Raw genomic sequence first — 26,370 nt, 5'->3', positions numbered from 1 at the left:
GTTAGAATTAATTGTTGGCTAATATGCTGAACTAATTAAGCCAGCAGAGAGATCCATTTATGCTTGCCAAAGGTTTTCTTTGAGTTAAAGATACTGAGATCATCATTAAATGAGAGAAGTGAAAATATGAAGCATAGGTTAATCTTTAAAACAGAGTGGGTGAAAGGGTTCAGAGGCAAGTGCTGAAGTCAAATATTTACCACTGCAATTTAATTTTCCACTTTGAAACCCCAGAGATAATTAGAATTATTCTCATTTATCTACCATCTCAGCATGATTTAGAATTCTACTTAATGTGCAAAGAAAAAAAGAAGGGCTCTGCTGAAGAAAATGGCATCAAAACTCTCAGTGTGGAACCACTAGAACGCACTAGCTAAGAAATAATCACAAGCTGACCGAGCCAGCCCTATGGTCCTGTGTGGAGGGTCAAAGTCTCTGAAAACACAGAGCACCTACAGGGCTGGTTTAGCTCCAGGCCAGAGTTGAAAAGTACATTTCAGTAGCCACCAAAAAACTTCAATGCCCTAGGCAAAGCTCCTTGCTTCTTGGCAGTGATGCTTGCTTCATTCCGTGTGAATTCTGGCATCATACAGCTACTATACAGCAGAGCTAGCAGTGAAAGTCAAGATCCTGTCCACCATATGAAATGACTGTATATATTTCATCATCATACAATGTGCAGTGTATTAATTATCTCTGTCACATTCCTATGATTCCACTACCAAATGGGATAATACCCACTTTTAAGTGGTTTCCAAAACACTCGAAAAAACAATTATAACCATAAAGAAGTGCAGGCCTTTTTTTCCCTAGTGTCCTGACGGGTCTCACTCCCCTGGAACTCTGTGGCTCATCCTTCAGAACCTAATGTCACTGCCCCTACAGTGAAAACCTTGTTTATGGGCAAAGAGGAAACCTATCTATGTTTAAAGGCAAAAATATATTAGCATAATTGAGATTGTAGCCTAATCCAAGAATTGTTATCAATCCAGGTCTAATTATTATGGGAAAATAAAGACTATTTCTATGTGCAAAAGGTTTTAATAATAATAGTAGTAACAATACAGTTAAAAATATTATATAAACTATTTTTGCTCTCTTCACTTGTGTATTGCTCACACTTCCACTGCTTTTACATCCTTGCACAATTGCTGGGAATGCCCTGCCTTGCACAGGAGGCCTTTCAGCAACACGACTTTGGCTTTAAGGATTGGGCTTTTAGCTGCAGTCCTTTCCCCAAACAGGATACACCAACGTGTCCCAATGGTTCCTGACAAATACCAGGAACAAGCACAGCACAGACACTGGCATGAAAAAATGCCAGCAAAGGTCCTACCAGCAGGAAAAACTGATTTAACTGAGGGGCTGTTAGAAAATTAAGCACAACATGCTGATCATATTTACTTAAAATCCCCCAAATTTTAATTGTTCAAGGCTTCAGGGCTTGTCAGGCAGGTGCTCACCTGTCTGTAAAAACAGTTGTGCTCCACAGTGAGGAGATAAGGAAAAAAAGCCAGAGGATATGGCTGTGGTGAAGAAAAGGCTTTGGGTTCTCTCTGTTTAGATTCGGTTTTAGACTCTGAATCTGTTTAGATTCTCTCTGCTGAAGCTAGGATGGAATAGCAAGTGCTGGCCTCAGAAGTAAAACACGACAGGTTTAGCAGTGTTATGTTCACTCAATTATCCAATCACAAAATAAAAGGCCAAATTGATCACTGTTTCAATTTTATCAGCACAAATCACACCTATTTATCACAGCAGCAAATTAGGACTATGAAGTGGAGCAAGGGTAGAAGACTTGCAGGAACGCTGTGGATCCCTTGACACTCAGCTGAGAAGGCAGGTGGTTGATATAAATTATGAAGATATAAATTATGACTAATGATTGGTTAATGAGGATTAATAGATGCAATAAAGACATGATCCTCATTGCTGTAGGGAAATAATGGCATTTTCTGTAATATTGGCATGATTTCTCCTGATTCTGAGTTCACTTCTACAGACTAGACAGTAAATGAACTTGGCAAATCAAGACTCCACAGCAAAGGGAAGTAAATCAGGAATTTCAGCTCGACAGGTTCTGGGGGGCCACAGGGTAAAGACTCACTCAAAGGCAGGTCTCTACAGGAAGTTTTGCTACAGGTTAGTAAATAATTTTGTGTTTAGGGGTAGAAAGCAGGAGTGCAAACACCTATCACCTTAAAGGAACTGCTACCTTTTATTTTACCGGATGAAAATAACAAAAAACTCCCTCCTTCTGTAAAATTCAGCATGACCGGGGCAACAGTTCTATTGCAAGTCAGGAAACAGACGCCGCAATTCTCTATTGCTTGGTGTTACTCTTAGTAATGTGTTAACCGCTGTCCTTCATTTCGCTCTGTCACCATGGTGTCCCCGTGTCCCGATGTTCGGACACCCCAGATGCCGGCAGCGCTGGACGCCTTTCGCTCAGCACTGGAACAACTGGATGCCTTTTGCTCAGCACTGCAATCTGCGTTTCCAGTTCAAAACGGGGCAGAGGTGGTGCCCCTCGAACCCAGTCTCGGCGGGTTTATTTTGTGGCCGGTGCCCGGGAGCGGCTCGGTGCCGTGCGGGCTCAGGGCCCGTCCCGGGCGCGCGGGGCCGGGGTCGCGCGGCCGGAGCCGGTGCCGTCCCTCAGGCGGCGCTGGGCCGGGCCGAGGGGCCAGCAGCGGGGGCTCGGCCCGAGGGGCCAGCAGCTGGGGCTCGGCCCGGTGCTCGCCCCGCCAGGTGCGCAGGGAGAAGGGCCGGGGCCGGGCGGTGGCGATGCCGAGGGGCGGGGTGCGCCGAGCGGCCTCCAGGGTTCAATTGCGGGGCGGGAGACGAGCTCTGTGTGACGAGCTGCTGCCCAGGGAAGGCGTATGCGGACCCTCAATTTCTTGTGTAGTTTTGTGAGTGTTAACAGTCCCGGCAGTAAGAATGAATGGCCTAAAGCTGTGTGGAAGCGTCCCGCAAACTTTAGAAGCTGTGCAATGGTTGCGTTCTCAGCTGAAGCGAAGGCTCACGTTTACAGTCCTTGTTTGTTGATAGTTTAGAATTACCAGGAATAAAAACCGAGAGTCACCGTTTCAAACCAGGCACCAGGTTAACCTGGCTTTAAGTCTTAAAAGATGTCAGTCAAAATAAGTAGTAGTAGTACATTGGTCTTGGCCTTTTTGCTTCGTAATGTTTTGTAAGGTGCGATGGAAGGTGACTCCTTGTCGCTCGTATTCTGCTGTCAGAGGTTTAGTTTAGAGGATTCTCGCATGTCTTTGGAGTGATGAGATGAAGGCTGAAGCGAGTCCTTTAGGTCCGTGCTGCCGGCCTTGCCCGGCAGAGTTTGATTCTGGTTTGTATGTCCCCATCTGCTGGTGGGAAATGGCTCCTTCAGACACTCAGGGCTTCCTGGGAGGCAGCTGTGAACTGCGGGCATAAAGGCTTCCTTTTAGTCTCTTGGTGCCGGACAGGGGCTGGCTTTGTGAAAAAGAAACCGTGCATTTCCTGCCAGAGTTCAAGCAGCAGAAGCTTGGAGTGTCTGCTGCTTTCACTCGTGTGAGCAGCTGAACGGTATTAACTGTTTAACTCTCCAACTAAATGTTGTAACGTCAACTGTACCATTTGAAATTGTGTCATTTTGAATTGTTAGGTTGCCTGGTTTATTTTTTTATTTTATGTATTTTCACTTACTCATTTATTTTTGCCAGAACAGGTGCAGCCATGCAAGAAAGCATACGTTTTGCATCATCAGGAGATGACATTAAAATATGGGATTCCTCATCTTTCACTGTGGTGGAGCAGTTCAACCCACATACGCCCTCACACCCAGTCAGTTCACTGTGCTGGGCCAGCAATAGTATCCTTTACAGTTTCAGCCATATTTCTGTGGGTGTTCTGCAAAATTCCAAGTTTTTTTCCTTTCCTTTTTTTACTGGAGTGTTTGTAAAACACAGGCCTGACGCGTTTTGAAGCCTTGCATAAAAATATTGGTATGTATTTTGACCAAAGTTTTGTGGCTCCCTGTGCTGAAGGGATTTACAGAATGAGTTCATGATGGTAAATAATTGTGAAGAAGTTTCTCATCTCGGGAGCCAGCACTTTTCTATTGGCTGTAATAGGCCTGAATTGCCTGCCAACTGTAAAGCTTACTCATTTGTTTCTTCAGTGTCTGGTTATGATACTCGCTTTCAAGACAGTGCTTAATTAACTGACAAGCTTGAGCCAACTAACTGCTGGTAGTAAAATTCTGTACATAGTATAGTGAGGAAAATTGCAATCAAAGATGTCTTTTTTAATAGGACAGCTTCTTGTTGGTTCTGATAGTCTTTTATAGTGTCCACTTACCTCTAAGCATTGGTTTTCTTTCTATTGCTTGTAGCATTTAAGAGGAAGCACAAACATATGGTTGTGGAGGATAACATTCATGGGATGGAGGTGGTTTGTCATCAAAATGCATCTGACCCATTTAGGTCTTTCACCCCTGACTTGGAAGCCAAGGAAGTCTTGGGTAATGATAAGAGGGGCCAAGTGTTAGATGAAGGTATGAGAAATCTCAGTGGGCTGCTAGGCTTGTATAGCTGTCACAGGAGAAGGTGGTGGTGCCTCATCTTGATGTAGAAGGAGGACAGGATGCTGGCACACAGCATATGAGTCCTGCAAGTTCTGAATGTCTATCCTCAAAGTTAATGTATGAGAAAAAAAGTTACGCCAGTTGGAACACAAATGTTTTTGGCTGTGGAGCTTGCAGAGAATTTGAAGCACAGATATAATGTTTTCATGTGTATGCATACACACTAGTATGTGTTTAGTAAAGTTTATCTACAGACAGTCTGTCTTACATGCTTTCTTCTTCCAAGTCTCCTCTTCATCTCCCAAGGCTGAAACAATGAAGTACTTTATAGATTGTCAGCTTGTTAGGGATAAAGCATTAGTTCTGGTTACACATAGTTCTGTAAAATGATACAAGTGTCTTAAAATAATGAAAGCAATAGCAGGCACTACTCTGCCTGCTGGTTCTGTTGTGTTAAATCCAGCCAATTAACCTGTGTTCTTCTTTAATGAGCAAATACAAAATCACAACGGGCATTGGCCAGAAGACTGAATGATTACTCCGTTTGTTTGTTGGCAGTGCAGATGCAGTTTTCCTGCTCTGTAATTCTATAAATGTTCTTATTACTTTGGGGTACTTGGTTTCATAAAAGGTTCTTTTTGGGCTTTTGTTTTTCTTTTCTCAGTACAGAGTGGGAGAACCTGGCAACTGCTCTTTGTACTCTAGAAGCTGCATAGTGAGGTAATCTAACATTTGTCATGACCAGGACCGTTCTTTAAATCCATAGTCTGCTAGCAGCCACAGACATTCCTTTGAACTAGTGATAAATGGGGCTCTTACTTGGGGGTGTGGGGAAACAGAATTGTAGACTGGATAAGCTGCCTTAGTGGTAAAGAGCTCTTAAATAATACCTGGCAGATATTTTTCATCTTTTCTATCAAAGAAATTGCTGTCTGTCTTGTATTGGCAAGTAAGAGCTGTAGTTAATTCAAGAGCTTCTTAATGAAAGCTTGGAAAACAGCCTTATGTTTCTGTTTCTAGGTCCCTTCAAGGTCCAGTGCTTTAGACTGTTCAGCCAATCTGTCTTCTGTTCAATAAGGGAAACTTCCTGTTGCTTTTATTAATCACCAGTATCCTACAATTATGTTCCTTAACTTGTGACAAAGATAGATACCTGGCTACTGCTTCTGCTGCTGGTGATAAAATAGTTGTTTCAAGCTGTAAAAGCAAACCTGTCCCACTCTTTGAAATAGCTGAAGGAGTAAGTATGAGTAATGCTTTTCCCTCATTTTTTTTCCCCAGTTCACTTGGTATCCTGTGTGTCTCACATCTGTTCTGCATATTGGGATCAATGTAATTTTAGTATTGTTAGAATTGTGACACATACGTAAAAACATTTCCTCGTGTATCGTTAAACACATATAAAGAGTGGGGCAATAGAGCTTTTAAAATACTTCTGTCAGTAAGAAGATACAGATGCAGTTATGCAAATGTGATAAGCTGAGGCAGTCAGTGGTTCAGATGTGACCTAATGTGTAGGAGATGGAATAGCTCAAGTTTGAACTTCATTTTCCAGCTTGTGCGTGCCTATGAATTGTACACTGGAAAACAAGAGTTGTTGGAGGGGTTGTTCTTGGAGCATACATGTGCCAGCTGGTATTGCAAGAAACAAGAGAATTTGTGTTGTGTTCAAGGCTTTTTTTTCTCTAGTTAAAAGGAAGTGTGGCATTTCAAAAAGCTGGACTTAGTTTTAGAAGAGTCTCTTCACATGGTCACTTAAATAGTTTGTTAGTGTTCTAAACCATTCTAATTATTCTCCTTGGATAGCTGTTGTAATGCTAATTGGGACTGGAATTTTTCTGACAAGTTGTTCAAACCTTGCATTTAGGCTGCTGAAGTGTTGCAGCAAACCCTTTCAAAGGTGGAGTGTTTGTCCTGAAGATTTCACTAAATTTGATCTATAAATAATGCAATCCATTGCAATTTTATCATGTCAATAATTAGATGGACGTGTTTTTTCTTCATTCAAATCTTGAAAACTTAAAAGTGAATTTTCAACTTGATGGAACTGAATAATAATTTGTCCTCAATGTAGACCTATCGTTAAGATTGACCTTTTTTTTTTTTCAAAAATGGGTACTTCAGTGATTATTTTAAAAAGATCCACTTGACTGAATTATGAGGTTTGCTGCTATAATATTCCCTGTAATGTTTAGGGAATGTGAAGTATGTAACTTAATAAACCTTAAAATACTCGCATTTCCTCATTGCCATTTTAAAATTTTTGGCACCTTTTCCTCCAGTATGTATTTTCCCTTTAAATTAAAACTCCGAAAGGAGCAATCATAGTATTTTATTCAGGTACCCAGGTTTTTTTTAAAGAAATCCTAAGTTAAAGAAAAAAAACTGTTAGAAGAAAATCAAGAAGTTGTCTAATTAATATCCTTATATGTTAAAGTATATTAAATATATGTCCAGACTGGACTTGATTTTAAATACCTTTTGATAGGAAATGGCTGTAGAGTATGAATAGATCTGTCTGTCAGTGGGACTGTTTGCACAGATGAAAATGGAAACACACATCAATATGCTTTGAAGTAGATTTGAATAAATCCCTTAATTATCTTTGGCATACATTTTCTTCTTTCTGCATTAGGCAAAGCAGACATGTGTGAGCTTGAATTCTAGTTCTTCGTGTCTTGTCAGCGGAGGCCTTGATAACACAGTTAATATCTGGGATTTGAAGTCCAGAAAGATTTACCGCAGCCTAAAGGTAAGTTTGGCTGAGAAAGAGCTGTAGTTTTCCACTCCCAGGTTTTGCTGGCAACTGTAAAAAATGTACTTTCTCTAAGTCTGGTGTCTGTCTGGCTCAAGGTCACAGATAGGAGCTAACACACATCTGAGTCTCGTTCAAGTTTCTGTTCTTTATGTGCTGTAAATAGCAGATTTAACAAGCATGTCTAACTTGGTCTTTTCAGAGTACAATTCTGAAATTAAATTTACAATTTAAACACATAATAATATGTGTTTAAATTTCCAGAATAGACTTCTTATTTTTGCAAATTTTTGTTGGTGTTGTCTGACGGGGATTTCCAGGTAATTGCTGTTTCTGATACATTGAATGAGAAAACACGTTCGTATTTGTGGAATACTGTAGCAGAACTAAAGTTGTGCAAAACTGGGATATGGTTCTCTTCTAACTGATTCAGTATGAATTCTCTAGAACTTTTTTGTGATGCATGAATTGTAGGATGGCTTAGTGTCTTTCCCACGTGCCTTCAGTAGAAGGTTTGCCTTTGTTTAGCGCCACTTCTTAAGAGGCTATAAAACTTCAGCTTTGATTTATCCTTTCTTTCTTGGACTTTCAGAGTTACAGTTGGAAACAAAACCTCTAGGTACCTAATACAATACTTTAAATATCTACTCCTAACTTTTGGGTTAGAAATACTCCATTGTCTTCTCCTACATAGGAATATAGGGGAAAAAAGAATATGTTCATTATACACAATATTATCACTACAAATGACTGTACTGAAAAGCTGGTTAGTAAATGTATGTGTTAGGTCTGAAAGTGACAAAAGGGGAAGTTGTCAGTAGTACATCAGATTAACTTATATAAAGTAGATTCAAATATCACTGGTTTCTGGGAGACTTCACTTTTAAAATAATGTTCATAATGCCTGTGGTAAATATCTCTGTGGTTATCATGTTAAAATATTGCATATAATTATATGTTCATCTTTACTAATTCATTAAAACCACCCAATGCAAACAATCAGAGAATGGTTATGATTCATCTTTGGTATGTATGTTTTGGTGCTGTTTCCTGTGATATTCTGTAACAACTCTTAAGTCTTTAATGTTACAGATAGTCAGAAAAAATAAGCTGAAGTTTTTTTGCAAAAGCATAAATTAGGAAGAATGTTTTTAACAGTCTGCCTCTAACCTCCCTTTCCCACAGGAACATAAAGATGAAATCACATGTGTTGCATATAATTGGAATGATGGCTATGTTGTTTCTGGATCTTTGAGTGGTGAAATCATCCTACACAGTGTTACCACCAATTTATCCAGTAGTCCCTTTGGTTATGGCAGCAGACAGGTAGGCTGTCTATGTTAAGTTCCTTTCAGGTACTAAGCTTAATTTGCAGTCTTCAGAAACTGAAAGTACACTTCAAGAGCTTTTAAGTTTTGGTATTCTGTTTCATTTTAATTTTTAAGAGTGTCCTTAAGGAAAGGAGAAAGCAGACTGCTGTGTGCATTATAGCCTTAAATACTAGGTAGCATTGAAATACAGATTTCTCAAGTGCCTTTTTTTATATACAGGATACAGAAAATTTTACTTGGTAGACACTGGCTCCTCAAGAATAAACTTATAGGTATCTTAGAAGTGATTAAAACACAGTTGGCTTTATAAACCAAAGCAGGATTTCAGTTCACCACTCAGTATATTGTTGCAGAGGGCAAAGACCATACAGCCTGAGTTCTAACTTATTCAAAGCTGTCTGTACAGAAGGGGTGAATACAAGTCTGTATTTGGATATAAGTTTATTTAATCTGGAGATTAAAATTGCACAGATGCTCAAAGAGAAAAATAATGAGGTTTTATCTTACTTACTTAGGTATTTAGTTAGTATTTGGGAGAACTAGTTTGAAGGAAGATTGTACATAAGGCAAACACAAAGCATGTGTACTACCTAAGAACCTTGGTAGGGTTTGTCACTGCAAATCCCTTCTGCAGACTCAAAAGATATTAAAAGAATTAGTGCGTATCACAAGGGGAGTTCCTTGATACAAGAGCATTTGCTGTAGTAAATGAGCTGTGTTGTCCCACTGGAAATTCCAATGTGTGCTCTTAGTGTGAATTGTCTTGTCTTATGGATGGCCACGTATTTGAGTTCTAGGCATGCTTTCATTTTTTACTGCTTCATTTTTACAGAGGTAGGGGCTGCCTAGGGGATGCAGAACTGTTGCTTTGGTCCTAAACCTGACCTTTAATGTTGCAAGGAATGCTGAAGTTGTGACTTATTCCTTTTCTGTTACTGCAACAGCTTTTTCATTCTTAGATTGCAGATAGTGTCAAATTAAATTCTTCTCCTGTCTCACATGAAGAGTAGAACGTGGTGAAAAATCTCTTACATTCTCACAGCATCTCGGGAATGATGGTATACTTTCTGATGAAAAATCTCTGTTAAGTTTAAACTATTTCTGCTCCTAGGTGCTGCAGTGTCTTTGATCCATCGCCAATCTCATACTTATATTGAAGCAAAATTGTACTTCATACTTGGTTTGATCTTAAAAATCCATCTGTATAGTCAGGTCATTTTTCTGATTTGATTGTTGCAATCTTATGAAGAGTGTGTATGTGAGGCAGGAGCAGGGAGGTCCATGGCTGGATTATGGAGCTGAGGTGAATATCCAGAGTGCAGACTATGCTTCTAGTTAACTGGAAAATGAGGAAATTCTTGTGAAGATGATTTGCATGAACCTGTTTGATATATTCAGTTCTTTCCACCAGAAAGTGATTAGGAGTAAGAGATATGCCATGAATAGCTATTTTGTCAGATGAAATCAAGAAGTCTGCTGCAAAGCTGAGTGACCTTTAGGATGGATAAAGCTATTTGATCTGTTAAAGTAATTGCAAACAAAGAGCTCCTGTTCACATTCTAAAGGGTCTACAACATTTTCTTAGGGAGGGCAGTTATTTGATTATAGCTTTCACTTAAAGCGGAATTAAGGTATGATTTTGTAATGAGTTGGCTAGTTGGATGTCCCAGTTTACCAGCTTGTCTGTGATCCTAAAAATGTTCTTTACTTCTATGTGCAGAAATGGCTCTATCATTGTTTTGGGTATTAATTGGAGAATTGATTCTACAGTGAAGAAAATATCTGAAGACTTGTGTAATTCTGTTAAATTCAAAAAGCATTTACTTGATTTATACTTAGGGGCTGGCTTTCCTTAAGAGTAAACTTTAATAGATAAACAGCGTATTATACTGTTTGATCCTGGTACTAGTTTTCTGGCTTAGGAAGGGTCACCACACCATAGTGACTTTTTTTAGAATTGAGGAATGGGAAGTCTAACTAACCTTAAAAATTTTATCTTGCCTGTGCTTGATTCAGCATGCTGGAATGCAGTTTCCATGCCAGTTAATTTCTCATGTTGTGTAGATTCTATAAGCAGTAGAAAGCTCAAGGTTGCCGTGCTTTCTCTGGCTTTAAACAAAATTCTTTTCATAGGAGCATTGGTCTATAGTCTGTTAATTGATTTTAATTTAGAACACCTTTGTATTTTATTAGAATGGAGTTCTTGCAGAGTTGTTTGCAGATCCCATAATTTGTCTTTGCTATTGGCATTCATTTAGACTACCAGATTCTTATCTGCTTGCTGTTGTGAGGATAAATTAAGGTTTGTTTCAAAATACAATGTTTGTTCAAGTCTTCACTGCCTGGTGCAATTCTCCTAGCAACAGGATTTAGTTTAGCTGTTTGAACAGCTGGCTAATTTGTAAAGGAGTCTGATGGATTCTGGCCACTCCATATAGTGAAAAGTTTGTCAGCTTTTAAAGCTAAAAGTGGGGAGCAGTGGTAATATGGGGAATGTAGACATAGGAAAGAAAACAGAGAACTTGTCCATACCTGTGAGATTAAGGAGAGGATAAAGGAGAAAAGGAAACGGCTGACTTGGTAAGATAGCAAAAGAGGTTTGAGAAGACCTAGAAGTGAGTAATCTTGGGCAGAAAAACAAGAATGAGAAAATGAAACATGAGCAGATGCCAGGGCAGTAAGGAGGAAGGTATTTGGAGGTAAAGAATTGAGAGAACTGTGAGGGTCAGGAATATTTCCCATGTAGATTCTGTTCGTAATTAAAGCTGTTATTCCTGAATCTCTCAGTATTTTTTTCAATGTAAACAAACAGAAAAATGATGATAAAGTTGTGTCCAGTAGAGGACCATATTAATGATGAAGAGTTGTCGTTCCTGTGTGAATATGTGGTTGAAGGTGCCACCTCTTTAAAGCAGGTTGAGGCAATTTGGCTTCCAGCCAGACTCACAATGCAAGTGCTGGAAATGATGCTGGAGGAATATGGAGCAATACATATCTTCATCAAAAGGAAGTTAAAGACAGAAGTAGGATAAAGGCCAGTACAATGCATTGTGGTGTGGCCTATGCCAGAATAAAACAATAGCTTTTTGAGAGCATTTTCAGGCAAATAAAATATTTCAGCACTCATTGGACTGGACTTGAGTAAAGTACTTGATTCAGTGCTTCGTGAGAAAATACTAGATAGGATGGCTAAGAAACTCATTATATTGATAAATCAAACAAATATTTTCTTTCATTATCTGTCTTTGTTTGATATTTTCAGTAGTGCTTATGATAGAAGTAAGGTCAGCAAAACTGGGTAAGGGTCTGTAGCGCGGGTCTTGTGAGGAGCAGCTGAGGGGGTTGGGGTTGTTCAGCCTGGAGAAAAGGAGTCACGAGGGGACCTTACTGCTCTTTTCAGTCACCTGAAAAATAGGTACTAGCAAGGTGGGGATTGACCTCTTCTCACAGGTAACAAGCAATAGGAGAAGAGAAAATGGTCTCAAGTTGCACCAGTTTAGATTGGATATTAGGACAAAATTCTTCTCTGCAAGGGTAGTGAGTGAGGCATTGAAACAGACTGCCCAGGGAAGTGTAAAATTATCATCCCTGGAAGCATTCAAAAACACACACAGTATTTAGGGACAAGTTTAGTGGTGAGCATGGCAGTGCTGGGGTAAGGCTTGGACTTGATGGACTTTGGGATCTTTTCCAGCCTTAACGATTCTGTGATTGTAGGTGGAGCTATGATGAAACCCAGTGGGAAGGCATTTGCCCATAACAGAGGATTGTGCCAGTATCAAAAAATGGTTAAAACTATAGACACAGGAATAACTGTGACAGAGTAGAAGTCAAGATACCAGATTTAGGAGACAACTGAGGCTCTGTATTAGAGTAGGATTTTAAAATTCCTGAGGGAAAGTAGTTGGATTTCTTAATATAAAATGACAATGATTAAAACAGACTCAAATAAGAGCAAAATATTTTGAGGATCATAAAAGACTTTAGTTGGCCATATTCAAGAAAGATTCATACTGGGAGAGTTGCAAAAAGACTGATGGTACTGAAAAAACAGTCCTGGGGGACTCTCATTTTTTTTAAATTGCAAAATAGAGCCCGAAGGAGGGTGAGCTCACTGTTCTTTAAAACGGGATAGCAGCACTGGGGAGTTAGGAAACTGTTTAAGTGCAAGGACAATATGGCCCTAGGAGTGAATAGGTGCAGCTGGGTCATAAGTAAAGTTAATCAGGAAATTGAGTACTGTAGTATTAGGGCAGTGAGCTTCTGAAACATCCTCTGAAGCAATGTGGTAGAAACAAAATATCTTTTCTGAAAGGCAAGTTCCTGATTCTGCTATAGCAAAGCTGCCTGTGATAAACCACACATTATCTTCTTCTGTGGTCTTGGTCCACAGGTTGAAGTCTGTTCTGCAGGACCTACATACTTGCTTAACTCCTGGAGTCAGTGTGTCTTATCAAATTGGAAGATATACAAGTACCTCAAGTCAGTGAAGGGGAATTAAGTTTAACATTCTTGGCAGAAGGCTAGTTGGTGAAATAATGTACCTTTTCACTCTTTTAATTTTAGATGTGTTGTGGGGATTTTTTGTATGAAGGCATGATATTTGCTGAAATTTTGAGAAACTTTTCTGGAAGTTTCAGTTTTCTTCTTAATTTTGCTGATCAGCTCCTATGGTACCCCATAATAGTAAAAAAGGAAAGTCTCACCCCCAATAGCAAAAATGGCATTTTAATGCAAAATTATTTTTTCTGGTTTTACTATTTATATTTCAGAGTTGGAAGCCTTTCTAGATTACTTTAAGTTTGTATTCCTAATATGTTTGTGTCTTTAGAAAATAATATAATATTTAATATTGCTATTAAAATTAATTTTTATGTGTGTTTTACAGCCTATTCGACACTTGAAATATTCATCCCTTAAGAAATCCTTGCTGGGCACTGTTTCTGACAGTGGAAATGTAACTCTCTGGGATGTAAATAGCCAGAATCCGTATCATAATTTTGAAAATACTCATAAAGCACCAGCCTCAGAAATCTGCTTTTCTCCAGTCAATGAGCTGCTGTTTGTAACTGTAGGTTTGGATAAAAGAATTATTTTCTATGATGCTATAAGTAAAAAGTGAGTATATTAAACACCTTTTGATTTTAGAAGATTGCTTATTTTGGTTTCGTAAACTGAAAAAACATGCCTAATTATGACATGAATTATTTCGTTTAGCCCCCATGCAGAATGGCTGAAGTGCTTGGCATATTGCTACTGGAGAACCTGTCCCATAGTCTGTTTTGCTTTCTAAGTTAACAAACAAACAATTGAAAAACCCCAAGGCATGTGGGAACTAATTGAAGTCCAGTTTAGGGGTGATGTTCTCCAGTGCTTGTGCATGGGCTTTTCTTGTTGATAGAGAGCAGTTAACTTCTGTGAGGGGCAGTACAGCCTGTGCTAGCCACCTGAGCTTAGCTTGCCTGCTTTTCTAGTTAAGATAAAAGATGTAACTGTGGTGCACAGAACTGCTGAGATAGGGGGGGAATGTTGGATGAAAAAGCGGGAAGGATGGGAAGTAGGTGATGGGACTGTGTAGTGGGAGGATGGCATGGCAAGTGGTTTTTGGGACATTGGTTTTAGCGTGAGTAGTGCTTTTGCTCCAGCTCCTTCTAGCAGCAGGAGTCTTTGCATTTTGGAATGATGCAGTAGAAGGATGCAAACTAAGACCTGGAGTTTTTCCTAGAGCTGTGGGAGGGGTAAAGTTGATAGGCTTGGGAAATTAGAGGATGAGAGGATGTATATAGTATGATTGCTGCTGCAAATGATGATACCAGTAAATAATGTTGGTGTTTGCTATTAAGAAGGCGATGTGATCCTGTTGTCATGAAGTCTATTGGGGCATATGCAGTTTTTTTCTTGTTAAGCCTGAATGCTTAGTGTAAGCCTGTTTCTTAAACATTTAGTTCACTGAATCTACTTGGTACTGGAGAAATTGAACTATTGACCTGTAGCAGAATTATGAAAGTGTGTGTATATATATATATATATATATATATATATATATATATAATTTCTTTTAGATATTCTGTGTTGAAAAGACCAACTTGTGAATTCTAAAAGCTTCATCCTGTCCTTTCTCATATTTGAAGGTTACTGAAAACAATTGTAGCTGATTTTCCTCTGACCACAGTAGACTTCATGCCTGACGGTACTACTTTGGCCATAGGATGTTCCCGAGGAAAGATCTGCCAGTATGACTTAAGACAGCTGACATCACCAGTGAAAGCAGTTACTGCTCACAAAGGCTGTGTGAAATGCATACGTCTTCAGTTCAGCAGCACTTTTTCCAAGGTACTTTTAGTGTTCAGTATGCAGGTTAATGAAAGCAAAGCATAAGCTTAAGTTTTGAAAAAAGTTTAACATTCACTTCCTAAGCATTACAGATGCCAACAAAATGGGATCATACCAACGTAGGAATTATAAACTGCTGTTTTAGGCACTGTTAATGTGGAATTCCCCCTACTCCTGGCCTCAGTGTAGAAATAAGTGGAACTTGCAGTCTTCTGGGTTTTCTGGTGTGGATATGCTGCCTTTGCAGATCATGCAAACTATGGCACCTCTGGTTATTTGTAGGCAGTAGCAGAAAGGTCTGTAATGGCCCTTCTGCTTAAGGAGAAGACACAGGGCTGCTCATCTGAAGATACTTTGTATGTCCTATATATGGACTTTTGCTAGCACATATAAACAATGTAGAAGGTAATTAAGTAATAGAGAAGACTTAAGAGGTTCTTCCAAGACTTAATTAGGCTCTACTGTAATCGAGAAACCCTGTGCTTCCATTTAGTGGACACTGAGGGGATCTTTGAAATGGATTCTTTACCACTCAGAGACTTTCCTTCTCCTCTAGCATGCTTGCTGCTAGTTGTTAACTATTCCTGTAACATTTGGAGTCCCTAATATTGTAATCTCTTTTTTCTGCTATGTCTAATCCTGGGATCAAAATTGAATCATGCAGGGTCACTCCACTGTTAAATTGTTACTATCCTTGTGGAGGTCCTCACAGATGTTGCCCATGCTCTTTGAAGCTACATGAAGATACCTTTTTTTTATATTTATGAAGGCATATCTCCTAGGCAACCTTTGCAACTTGAACTGATTGTTTTTTACTGTTTTTAAAAAGGAAAGTATATTGTCTTGTATTTTTCCTTTGGGCTGAAGGAATAATAACTTATTGTAATTGGTTCTATTTTTTTCTTTAGTCTAACATAATAGGTTCTTCAAATAAACCTGTGTCCAAAAGAGTAGAAGTCAAAGCTGGTAGTAATCCTGGAGGAATTCAAAATACTGGCATCAAAAACATTGCCTTGCAAGCATCAGCAACAGTTTCCTCTCATCTTACATTGACAAATGAGAATAAGGGAGGAGAGATTTTTCAGGAGAAAACAGGTAATATTGTGTTCCTACTCTTAAAACAGTTGGCATAATGGGGAAGATGGAAGCAGTGTTTCATGTTTTGACCATTACAGTATAAAAATTTCACTGAGGGAAGGGCATTTGTTAGGAAGTACTGTGTTTGTGTACCTGCACATACAAATCCTTTTTTTCCCTCCCCACTGTGTAGCACATGCTATGAGACTGTAGGAGGTAAATTGGGTCCTACTGTAAGCTTAAGACACATGAAGTCTTAAAATTGTGGTGGTACTGTGGGACTACCTCTTGCATTCTGACTTGTTGCAGATTATGTACATAATGTAGTTTCTGATGCAATGTCTGCATGGACTGCAGAGCTAAAGATTTGTAATTCTCGTAATTAACAGAAATAGCAGACCTCATCCAGAAAAACAAAACCAAAAAAAACCACCCAACCTAACCTAGGAAAACACAGGGAAGAAAAGCAACCTAGTCCAAAAACTCAAGTGACAACTGAACTGTATTTTTGTGAGAGGTGTGATTCCAGTATCACATGGTAGGAAAGATGTTAAATATAGTTACAAGTATGATTAGTTGTATAACTGTACTTGCTGTCTATGCCTCTGAAATTAGCAAGTTCTTTGTAAGAATTCTGAGCATTCCAAAACTGCCACTGTGTGACATGTACTCTAAATTAAATTTTGTTTAATTCAAGAGTTCTGAAAATATCAAATCAGTAACACTGCTTGTTTGACTCTTTGAAAAAATCCTCAATCCATTTTAATGTAACAGCACTTTCCCCCCTCCCTTTTAAAATAAGGAGAAATAGATTTAGTAACAGTAATTAGGCAATAAGCCACTGCAGTCCAGAGGGATGTGTATTAATGACCTCCCTTGGGTATGCAGTGAAGTATGAGGTGAAGTAGAAGGTTTCCTGTGTATGCAAGAAGTGTTGCTAATCAACATTACTGAATGGTGTGGAAAATTTTATTTTGCTTAAAACATAAAATTTATTACCTTTATTTGAAGATGTAGTGGCTGTTACCCCTTAAAGGGAACCGTGCATAATAAATAAGTGTTTTAAGAAAGTAAAGGCTTACCAAGCAAAACAGTTTTCCTTACTCTGAGTATTCAATTTGAAAGTAAAAACCTCTGAATACTGCAGAAGATATGGTCTTGAAGGTTAAAAATGGGAATGGATGAGATACCACAAATTTCATTTGTTGTCTGGAGTTTTTTCTAGAATCTGTTTGTGGGATTTAACTTTGGAGAAATAAGGGGCATTCAGTAAAGTAATCTGATAACATATTTAAACAAAATTGAGGCTTTTTGTCACAGGTATTTTTAAGGTACAAAAATATAAATGAAGTCAGAATGTGATGAGAAACTTGGATGTACTTTGAGCTGGCTTCCCATAAACTCCCATTTACCAACTGTTCTCTTCTTTAAGTACCTTACTGCATTTGTATTTCTGGGAATGGGTAAAAGTGCACAAGATATTTTGGCCCAATTTTATGTTACACTTTTTATGCGTAGATCCTCTAAATTCTGATGCACAGGTTGATACTGCATTTCTGATTTGACTCAGTATACCAAGTATTTACTTAACTAGCAAGTGCAATCCTATGTTGGTGTCACAATTGACACATCTGAAGGAGTGAAAAATGTAATATATTAATACATTTAAATGTGAAATCGTAAATATGACTCAAGTTCCACTTAATGTAAATACTTGGACATGATTAATTGCAGTCACCCACACAGTCATATTTGGATCACTTCAACAAGTAATCCCATCTAAAGAAGTAGTTGTAGGTTTTATGGACATTTTGTGAAATTATGAAAGTTATTCTGGTGGTTGTCTGAGCAGTTTAATTCTCTTCCTAAAAACTGTAGTTTGAATAACTACTGGGGATTTTTTTGGACTTAAGATATGCTTCCATTCTTCAGACAGCTGTCCTTGGTGCCATGCATATAAAAATCTTTTTCCCCCTTGGATTAGGTCAGGGAAGGGGCTTGAGGGTAGAGTGAAGATAGGTCTAGGAACAAGGACAGCCATCCTTGGTGCCATGCATATAAAAAGCTTTTTCCCCCTTGGATTAGGTCAGGGAAGGGCTTGAGGGTAGAGTGAAGATACGTCTAGGAACAAGTTTTCTTGGTTTTTTTTTTTTTTTTTTTTTGCCTGCAATTGTAACTTCAATTTGATTTTTCTAATATTGGAATATGTATGCTGATTTTCTAATATTAGAAGTAAGCAGAGAATGTACTAACACTAGATAAGCTTTAAAAAAGGTGTTTCATATAATTTCTCTTGGAATGCTTAATGGCCCTAGTACAGCAAATTTTTTTTCTTGTAGAACAAATTTAAATTTTTATCATCTGAATGTGGTTACCTTATTAGCAGAAGGTTTAGTCACTAGTTTCACTTCACCTGATCTACCATAAAATTGCTGCACCCATCATAGAGATTTCTCTGTGCATGAGTGGGTTCTCCAATTCTACAACCCTCCTCTTGAGCTTTTAGTTGTAGTCACCTTTGTTGACAGCCTGAATGAGGAAGTTAATATTGACCCTCTAACTGGCATCTGCAGACGTTCTGAAGTGCTTACTGGACTTCCCAGTTATCATGCTTGGTGTGAGATTGTTTAGCCATAATGTATGTTATTTTTGGAAAAGGTCAATTACTAATGGAATGATCTTGCCCTTTGAAGGTTTTCCCCATAGTTCCAGTTTGGATGTCATTCCATCTAAAGAGGCAGATCATGGGAAAAGTGCTGAATTAAGCAATTTTGATGATTTTGGTCGAAGTAGTTTAGGAGACGTGTTTTCTCCAGTCAGAGATGGTAAGTTACTAATACTGGAATTTGTAAAGCGTCATTCCTCTGCATGTAGTGTGAAAAAATGTCACTTGCGACTCACTGACTGCTGTACCTACTTTGTATTTTAATTTGTCTTTGATTATGAACTTGATACAGTGATACAAATTTTTCTGTGTTCTGCTGTTTTGTAGATATTATTACAAATAAAGTGACTGAAGATCCTCAAGGAAATGGTAAGCATATGCCAGTGATAGGTCTTTGGAGGTCTGTGCTAGTTCTCACATGCTGATTTTGTCATACCAGTGAAAAAAAAAAAAACAAATGACCAAAGCAGACAGTGAAACAACTTTTCTGGGAATTGTCTGACACATTGAGAGACACAACATGGTAACAGGAAGTCAAGAGTGTGGTCATAAAATGATTGGATTTTTCCTTTTATACAATTTATAGTGACACACAGAAGCTTTTCATCTTTTAATACTTTGTAAGGATGGGGACACCATAAGTTGTATGGAAGGATGTAGTTTTTTGTGAAGTACATTTTTTGGTGATTTCTTTTGTCAGTCAGTTTTCTGTGTGCAGGCATTTTAACTGTGGGATAGATGTGGTGTGTGTGTTTATTGACCTGTGTGTTTCGTCTTTCCCTTTTCATTTTAGGCCTGGATTTCCAGTCCTACCTGTTGGGTTTGGATTTTCTCCCACAGCCAACCATTGCCTTTCCAGTAAAAAGAAACCTGGTGGGCAGTAGTGCACAAGGGACACAGTCTAGCCCATTACATGCACTTGTGGGATCTCCAATTAAAGAAGAGGAGGAACATCCAGAGACTGACTCCAAGAAAATAAGTCTTGGGAAACAAGAATCTAAAGATGTCTTAAAGCAGGTGTTCTTATTATGAGTGCTCTTTTTAGAATCTTGACAGAATATTACTGCCTGAAGAAAAGAATACTGAATGCTGCCCAATCTGATTTTATTGTGCAACTCTGTTCATGCACTATTAACACAAATCCATAAAACCTTGTGTGATTTAGATTAATTGGCCTTCAGCAATGGAAGATAAATGTATGTTTGTCTTAAATAAGATCAGGTTATATAAGTTCCCATGAAACAAAACAGGTAGCCTGAGGAGTATTTGGATTTTTCTAGAAAATCAAGAAGGATCACTAGATGATTGTACCAGTACGATCAATTGTTGTTTGTTAGGTCAATTCTACTCTCTTCTTTCCCCGTTCTCCAGCTCCCTCTTTTTCTTGAGATATCTTTGATATGTCTCTGCACAGGGCTTAGCTACTTTTGCATTGCTCTTGAGAAGTCTTAAGTTTGCTAGGAGTGATATAACTTAGTCACAATATTTTTGATGTGAAAATTAGAGGCCCCCGCCTTTTGCACTTGCTTCTTTATGCCCACTTGAGGCAATTTGGAATGTTTTAGCAATCCATTTTTCAGATATCTTGCTAGGAAATGAAAAGCATGTATTTCTGAGCAGATTCCTAAAAGCAAAAATGTTTGAAGGTGCATTTCAGAAAACTTAGTCTTCAACTGCAATTAGACAATTGTAACAAGTAGATTTAATCTTTAAAATAAAAAAAATAAATTGTTTCTCTTGTCAGGTTTCAAAATCAAGCTTATCAAGCATAGAACCTTCTCCACCATCATCTACTCCTGATGCAAATGAGAAACCATTGAAGAATATTCAGGCCCATCCTGCATATGATCTACCAGTAAATGGTACTACCTCAACAAGTAAGTTGATAATTTTGGCCCTGTCCTAGGTGTGGTTGATTGTAAGTGACGTGAAATCTGGTAAAATGGACTTGATCTCGGTTCTTTAAATCAAGTCAGCCCTCCTAAAATGTCTCTAGTTGCCACTGAAAAAGTCTCATTCTAAATCTGATTGGGTTTTTTTACCAAGCAATATTTGAGGTAAAATTAAATAAATAATTATTTTTTAGAAAGTATCAGTGTAATGCGGTATATGAGTGGTTTTTATTTGTCTTGAGGGTTCTCAGTATTTTATTTTCAATTGTAAAGGTTCAAAGATAACATCACCTGTCACTGCTGGAGTTGCAAGTTCGTTGTCAGAAAAAATAGTAGAAACCATTGGAAGTAGCAGAACAAATGCACCTCTGACAGCACTTCAAATAAACTTCATTCAGAATATGATACAAGAAACAATGGATGACTTCAGGTACTGGTGTTCCTGCAGAGTGTTCTGTTTTCAATGACATGTTTTCTTAATGAGGTGTTTCAGCATCTGCTCAAACAAATTTCTCATTGGATTAGAAAATTACACCATTTATAGCCCTATTTCTGAAAAACTAGGGATGAAACTTAGGTTTTAATAGCTCTGATGACTAATTAGACTGATGCCTCTGAGGGCTGTTGGTGTATGACTTTGCTGACGTTTCCAGAATGAGTGCATATTTCTCAGATGGTAAATTCAGTCTGCATAGCAAGATCTCTACTCTTTTCCTGAAGCTTTGCACTGATTTCTTTTCCTTCTTGCTCATCTCCCTATCCCAGCAGGAGAAATTTCAAGTTGACAGTGAGGAGAATTTGACATAGCCAGTTGACTTGTGTTGTTGTTGTTTTTGGCTTTGATTGTTGTTATCTTGGCATGTTAAGGTAAAACTGTATATTTCTGCTGGTGGAGCTTTGCTTTGAAATCACATCTGTGCTGTAAGTGATGGTTGGTGTCAGCTTACCTTGTGGATATCTAACCAACATTCCAATTGTCTTGAAAGAAGTCAAATTAGCATGGTTCTATTTAGGGTGGAGTTTGAAGAAGGTGAAAAAGTTAAGAGAATCTTATCTAGGGCATCACTTCCCAGCCCATGTTTAAGATGAAGTAGGTTGAATGGAGATGGTGGAGAAGAATTGCAGGGCAGGGGGACTGCTGCTGTCTTGACAAAAAGCAAAGCAAAACTAGTTTAGTAGGTCTGTGTACTATGGCTGCTCTGTATCTGCCAACAGAAAAAATACATTGAATGTTATTTAATGTCTTTACATAAATGTAGTATGGTAAAACTCCCCTGGGATTTTTTGGTAATGAACACATATCTGATGAACACCTGTAATTGATGTAACTTAAAATGCAGTCTATGTATTGCAGATGTGTTTTCTTTAAAATCTATGCTCAGGCACTCCAGAGCTGGAAATTATGCTTGCCAGTCTTTTACTTCCAATACCTCAGATCTGGAGCCTTAAATATTGTGTGTCTCCTCTGGCCTATACTTTCTGGAGTGGCTGGAAGGCTCTGCTGGCCTATTTCCCAGTTTTTAGTTGCAGATACATTTAAACTGATTATGAAAGATTGTTAGTACTGTGGTCAGTAAGAGGGAAGGGAACTGTTGTAAGCTTCCCATTGGTGTAACTACCTTTCACCTGTTGGAACCTGAGGGAAGGATTTTTATCTTCCTTGCCTGAAATTCATTCCTCTTCAAGTAAAAGGGAGGGGGGGCGGGGGAAGCCACGAACCTTCAGGAAAGGACCAGGAATAATATATAATTCATTTGGCTCCAAAAAGATGTTTGTTTCTTGATCTCCCTGTCTTTGGGAGATAACCTACATCTTTGGATTTACAGGATGCTAGCTGGCATATATTCTTGATACACTTGAAGAAGTAGGAATTCTGTAGCACAATAATCTGTGGAAAGAGAAAGTGAAGATTGCCTTTGGGTTTGCTGTATGTTTGAGGAAAGGAAAATGAAGTAAGATCTGTGTGTGTCCACTAAAGAAACACCTTACTTTGTCAGACCAGTGGTACCCATAGCACAGTACTCAGTCCCAGACAACTGCACTGTGCTGCACTGTGCAGGAAGAACTGGTCAGCTTGTCTGCTTTTCTGTGAGCTGTTCTCCTGGTTCTTCCTCAGCTCCTGGAACTATTGTATTAGGGTCATGATCACAGGCTATTTTCAAGCCTGGTTTTGGTAGTGTGGAATGGTTGTCCATGAATTAACAAATTCATGTCCACTTCACAGACAACACAGCCACTGCTTTTTATGTAGATTAACCTGGATTATTCCATGGTATTGAGAATAATGTATCACTTACTCAGTTGATGTTTTGGGCCTTTTACAAAAGACTGTTGAAAGTCATATATTGAAAAGGTGTATCTTCAAGTACAGATAAATATCTTCCTCTGCGGTGCTTATGATCAAGGGATGAAAATTAGCTTTGAATGGTAAAAATGAGAGGACCTTATAGCTTGCAAGTGAAAAAGAATATTGATATTACCATGTATATATTTGTGTTTCTAAATTGAAAAGTCCTGCATCTTCTTATGTGCTGAAAAAAAACGGTACTTATAAAAATCAATATCATAACAAAAGTATTCCAAAATAAGCTGTAGAAGATTATGTTTCACGGTCTAAGGGTTCTAGACTTCTGATGAGAGTGAAGGGGAGGAATTGTGGAGTTTTGGGTGCTGAGGGTATGAGAGAGGCTGCTTCCTAAGTAAGTCTGAGCATCTTCCTTTTGCAATTCTTCCCCCAGAGAAGCATGCCATCGAGATATTGTGAATTTGCAAGTGGAGATGATCAAGCAATTCCATATGCAGTTGGTATGTACAAGGACCATGATGGGAAATGTATTCAGTGTTCAATTTTAGTAATAATAAGGCATGCCACCTTCTCTCAAAACTGAAATATATTTTGTTTATTAGGACAAAGGGAGGATTTCATGTGAAGGAGGGGGAAAGTAGGAATGGGGAATCTGTTAAATTGCTTTTTCTTTTGTTAATAAAGGGAATCTAGGGGTTGAGTAGGTATGAATTCCATATTTCAGGATATATAAACAAATTCAGCTGTCCTTCAGAAGGGGTAAGGAGAAGATAGATGAAATTCAAATAGAAAGCTTTACTTGTAGATACTGTATATGTACTGAGCTGTTCTGTATTCTTTAGCTTCACCTTTTTATGAATCTTTGTTCTTTTGATCTGCATTAAAAAGACCTCGTCTGGGTTCTGAGCATTTTAATGGAATTTGCATTAGTAGACTCTCATCCTGAAGAACTGCAAAATATCCTTTGATAAAATATTCACCAATGTATTAATGATCAAAATACTGTATATCAGCTTAAAAGGGAAAATCTTACTTTTCTTATCAAAAGTTTTTCAAAACAGAATTATCTAAGTTATTTCATTTTTAAAAGAAATATGAAAGCCAATAGGATAAATCTGGAATTATTAACTTTATTACTACTGATTGAGACTTTTTTCTTTTCTGTAGAATGAAATGCATGCTTTACTTGAAAGATACTCTGTAAATGAAAGCTTAGTAGCTGAAATTGAGAGACTTCGAGAGGAAAACAAAAGACTGAGGACTCACTTCTGAAAGATTTACATTGCTAATTTTATTAGCGTGAACTCACTACAGGTGGTATATTGTCTCTGACAGATCATCTGTCATCACTGAAGTATTGTTTGAAGACCTGTTATTATTTTGAACACGAATCTATTCTTCTAAATAACTGGTGTAAGATACTTTGTGTAATTATAAAATTTGTAGCAAATAGGCACTGTATAAAGAACATTTGCCTCCTCATGCTGACCACCTTGCAACTTAGCCTTCTAACAGAAAAACTCCAAGGGCAAGTACAGTACTGGAGTTTTAGCAATACATAAAGTGCCTTTTTGTAAACAAAATCAAACCAGGACAGATGCTTTTAAAGAACTTTTTTATATATACCTACTTTTCTATCTGCTTCTTTATTCTACTGATGTCAGAAACAATCACTACAGCTTGCCTTTCAGATACTTTCCTTGAAGAAAAAGGGGAGTGAAAGCTCCTGTTTTGTGCACAACATGGAGTCTTGTTTACAAAGAGCTGGAAAGTACAGTAGTCAGTTAAGTTGATTCAGCTGGCAACTCTTCTGTCCTGAGTAAAACTAGAGCTTAAAAATATTCCCAAATTCGGTGCCACAGTCTTTCTTACTGATTTCATAAGTTTGTTATTGCAAATGCTACATCAACTGCACAGTGAGATTTTTTTGCTCCTACTTTGGCTATGAATCTAGAATTCTTTTTATTTACATGTATTTGAATGTTGTCATAGCTTGTCTGATTTGAATGCAACTTTAGTCTTCAAAATGTAAGTATATTAATAATATAGCTATTAATAATACAGCAGTGTGTAATTGAAGTCTTTCAGTCTGACTCAAGCACCTTTTGTGCCCAACCTCCTTTCTATTGGTAGTGAACAACACTTGATATTGAGCAGTCATGTTGTAGTTTTGAGTTTTGTTGGTTTAGCATTATTGTGGCCTTTTTCAGATAGCTGCATACCAAATCTATTATCTTGTATTACTAACAGCCATTAAAGAGCAATCATTACTTCAGTAGCAAAATAGTATCATACTGGTATGTCAACATTTCTGAAATGAAGCTCAGGAGGAAGTCCTGACTATTGAAGTGATGGGATATTTGGCTTGGCCTTTATTTTGCCAAGAAAATCAAAACTTCAATTTTAAATTGCTTTAAAAATCAAATTAAAATTTTAAATTGAGTTAAAAATTTCTCTGAAAGACTTCTTCTACAGGTGCTTCTTGCTATTTAAGTTTTTCTGGAGGCTTCTTAATTTTCCCTCTAATATTTGCTTGTTTCTTTTCACAAACTCAAAACTCAAGCAAAGTCTGAAGAACATGGCAGGTTAATTACTTAGAACATCTAGTGTTTAAATCCACTATGACACTGCTACTAAATGAGTAGATAAATAAGTGAGAGCCATAATATATAGTGTAATTTATTTTTATATGTTGCAAAACTGAAGAAAAGCTTCAAACATCTATAATGTTTCCTTACCTTTAACTTTTTTTAAAAAAGAGACTTCTTTTTTTTTTTATGTCATTTAATGAAAAACAGTCTTGTAGCAAAATGAGGGTGTTCAAGTAGCCTTTAATATTAGGGAAATTACTTTAAATGTCTGTAGTTCTACTGCTTTTAAAAGCTTTTAAAAATATTTCTATATCACATATAACTTCATATTGAAAGGAAGCAAAGAAAGTTGGGGTTTTTTTACTAACTTAACACACAGTATAGAGAACTCTTCGTTAAGTTCATAGGATATGTAAGCTTGACACACAGACCACACAGTTCATGAAGACAGTAGTAGCTGAAGGTAGCAAAAATATCTTAGCATCCTTCTGTGTATGCGTTTCAGTGTTAATGAAGTAACCTTGCATATTTCCATTGCTTGATTTGTTCAAGTTCTGAACTCTTGCTGGTCTACCTGGATGACAGCAGGGAGTTAGAACATTACCTTGGGTATTTTGCTTATAGGTCATTTGTTTTCCTGACACCGAACTGTATAATGTTTTTAATTCCCAAATGGAGGTGACTATAGCAAGAGTGATTAAAAAGACTTTTAGGGCTTTTGTCCATGTCTCAGGATTACTGTAGTGCAAGTGGCTACACATGGTGTGTGGAGATCCACTCTGCCTATCTCTATAAGGGTATGTTTTGCCTTGTATACAATCTGATTTGTATGTTAAAATAAAGCTTGTTTCAACCTT

At 38.0% G+C, this 26,370-nt stretch overlaps 1 protein-coding gene across 1 annotated transcript; it reads left to right on the top strand.

Moving 5' to 3' along the window:
• The first annotated feature begins 2,618 nt into the window (after positions 1–2,618).
• On the top strand, positions 2,619–26,370 carry NEDD1 (NEDD1 gamma-tubulin ring complex targeting factor). The gene is made up of 15 exons (XM_041474331.1): positions 2,619–2,748; positions 3,707–3,850; positions 5,710–5,804; positions 7,200–7,316; positions 8,505–8,645; positions 13,539–13,768; positions 14,782–14,983; positions 15,892–16,078; positions 18,754–18,885; positions 19,053–19,094; positions 19,519–19,742; positions 20,470–20,602; positions 20,891–21,047; positions 23,356–23,422; positions 24,090–26,370. The coding sequence occupies exons 2-15, from the start codon at positions 3,715–3,717 to the stop codon at positions 24,192–24,194; spliced, it is 1,968 nt and encodes a 655-aa protein (XP_041330265.1). The 5' UTR covers positions 2,619–2,748; positions 3,707–3,714; the 3' UTR covers positions 24,195–26,370.

The sequence above is a fragment of the Pyrgilauda ruficollis genome, unplaced genomic scaffold (assembly GCF_017590135.1).
Source record: "Pyrgilauda ruficollis isolate IOZ18807 unplaced genomic scaffold, ASM1759013v1 scaffold32, whole genome shotgun sequence".
Taxonomy (NCBI): Eukaryota; Metazoa; Chordata; class Aves; order Passeriformes; family Passeridae; genus Pyrgilauda; species Pyrgilauda ruficollis.
Note: the sequence above shows the minus strand (reverse complement) of the source record. Positions and strands in the feature narration are given on the sequence as shown.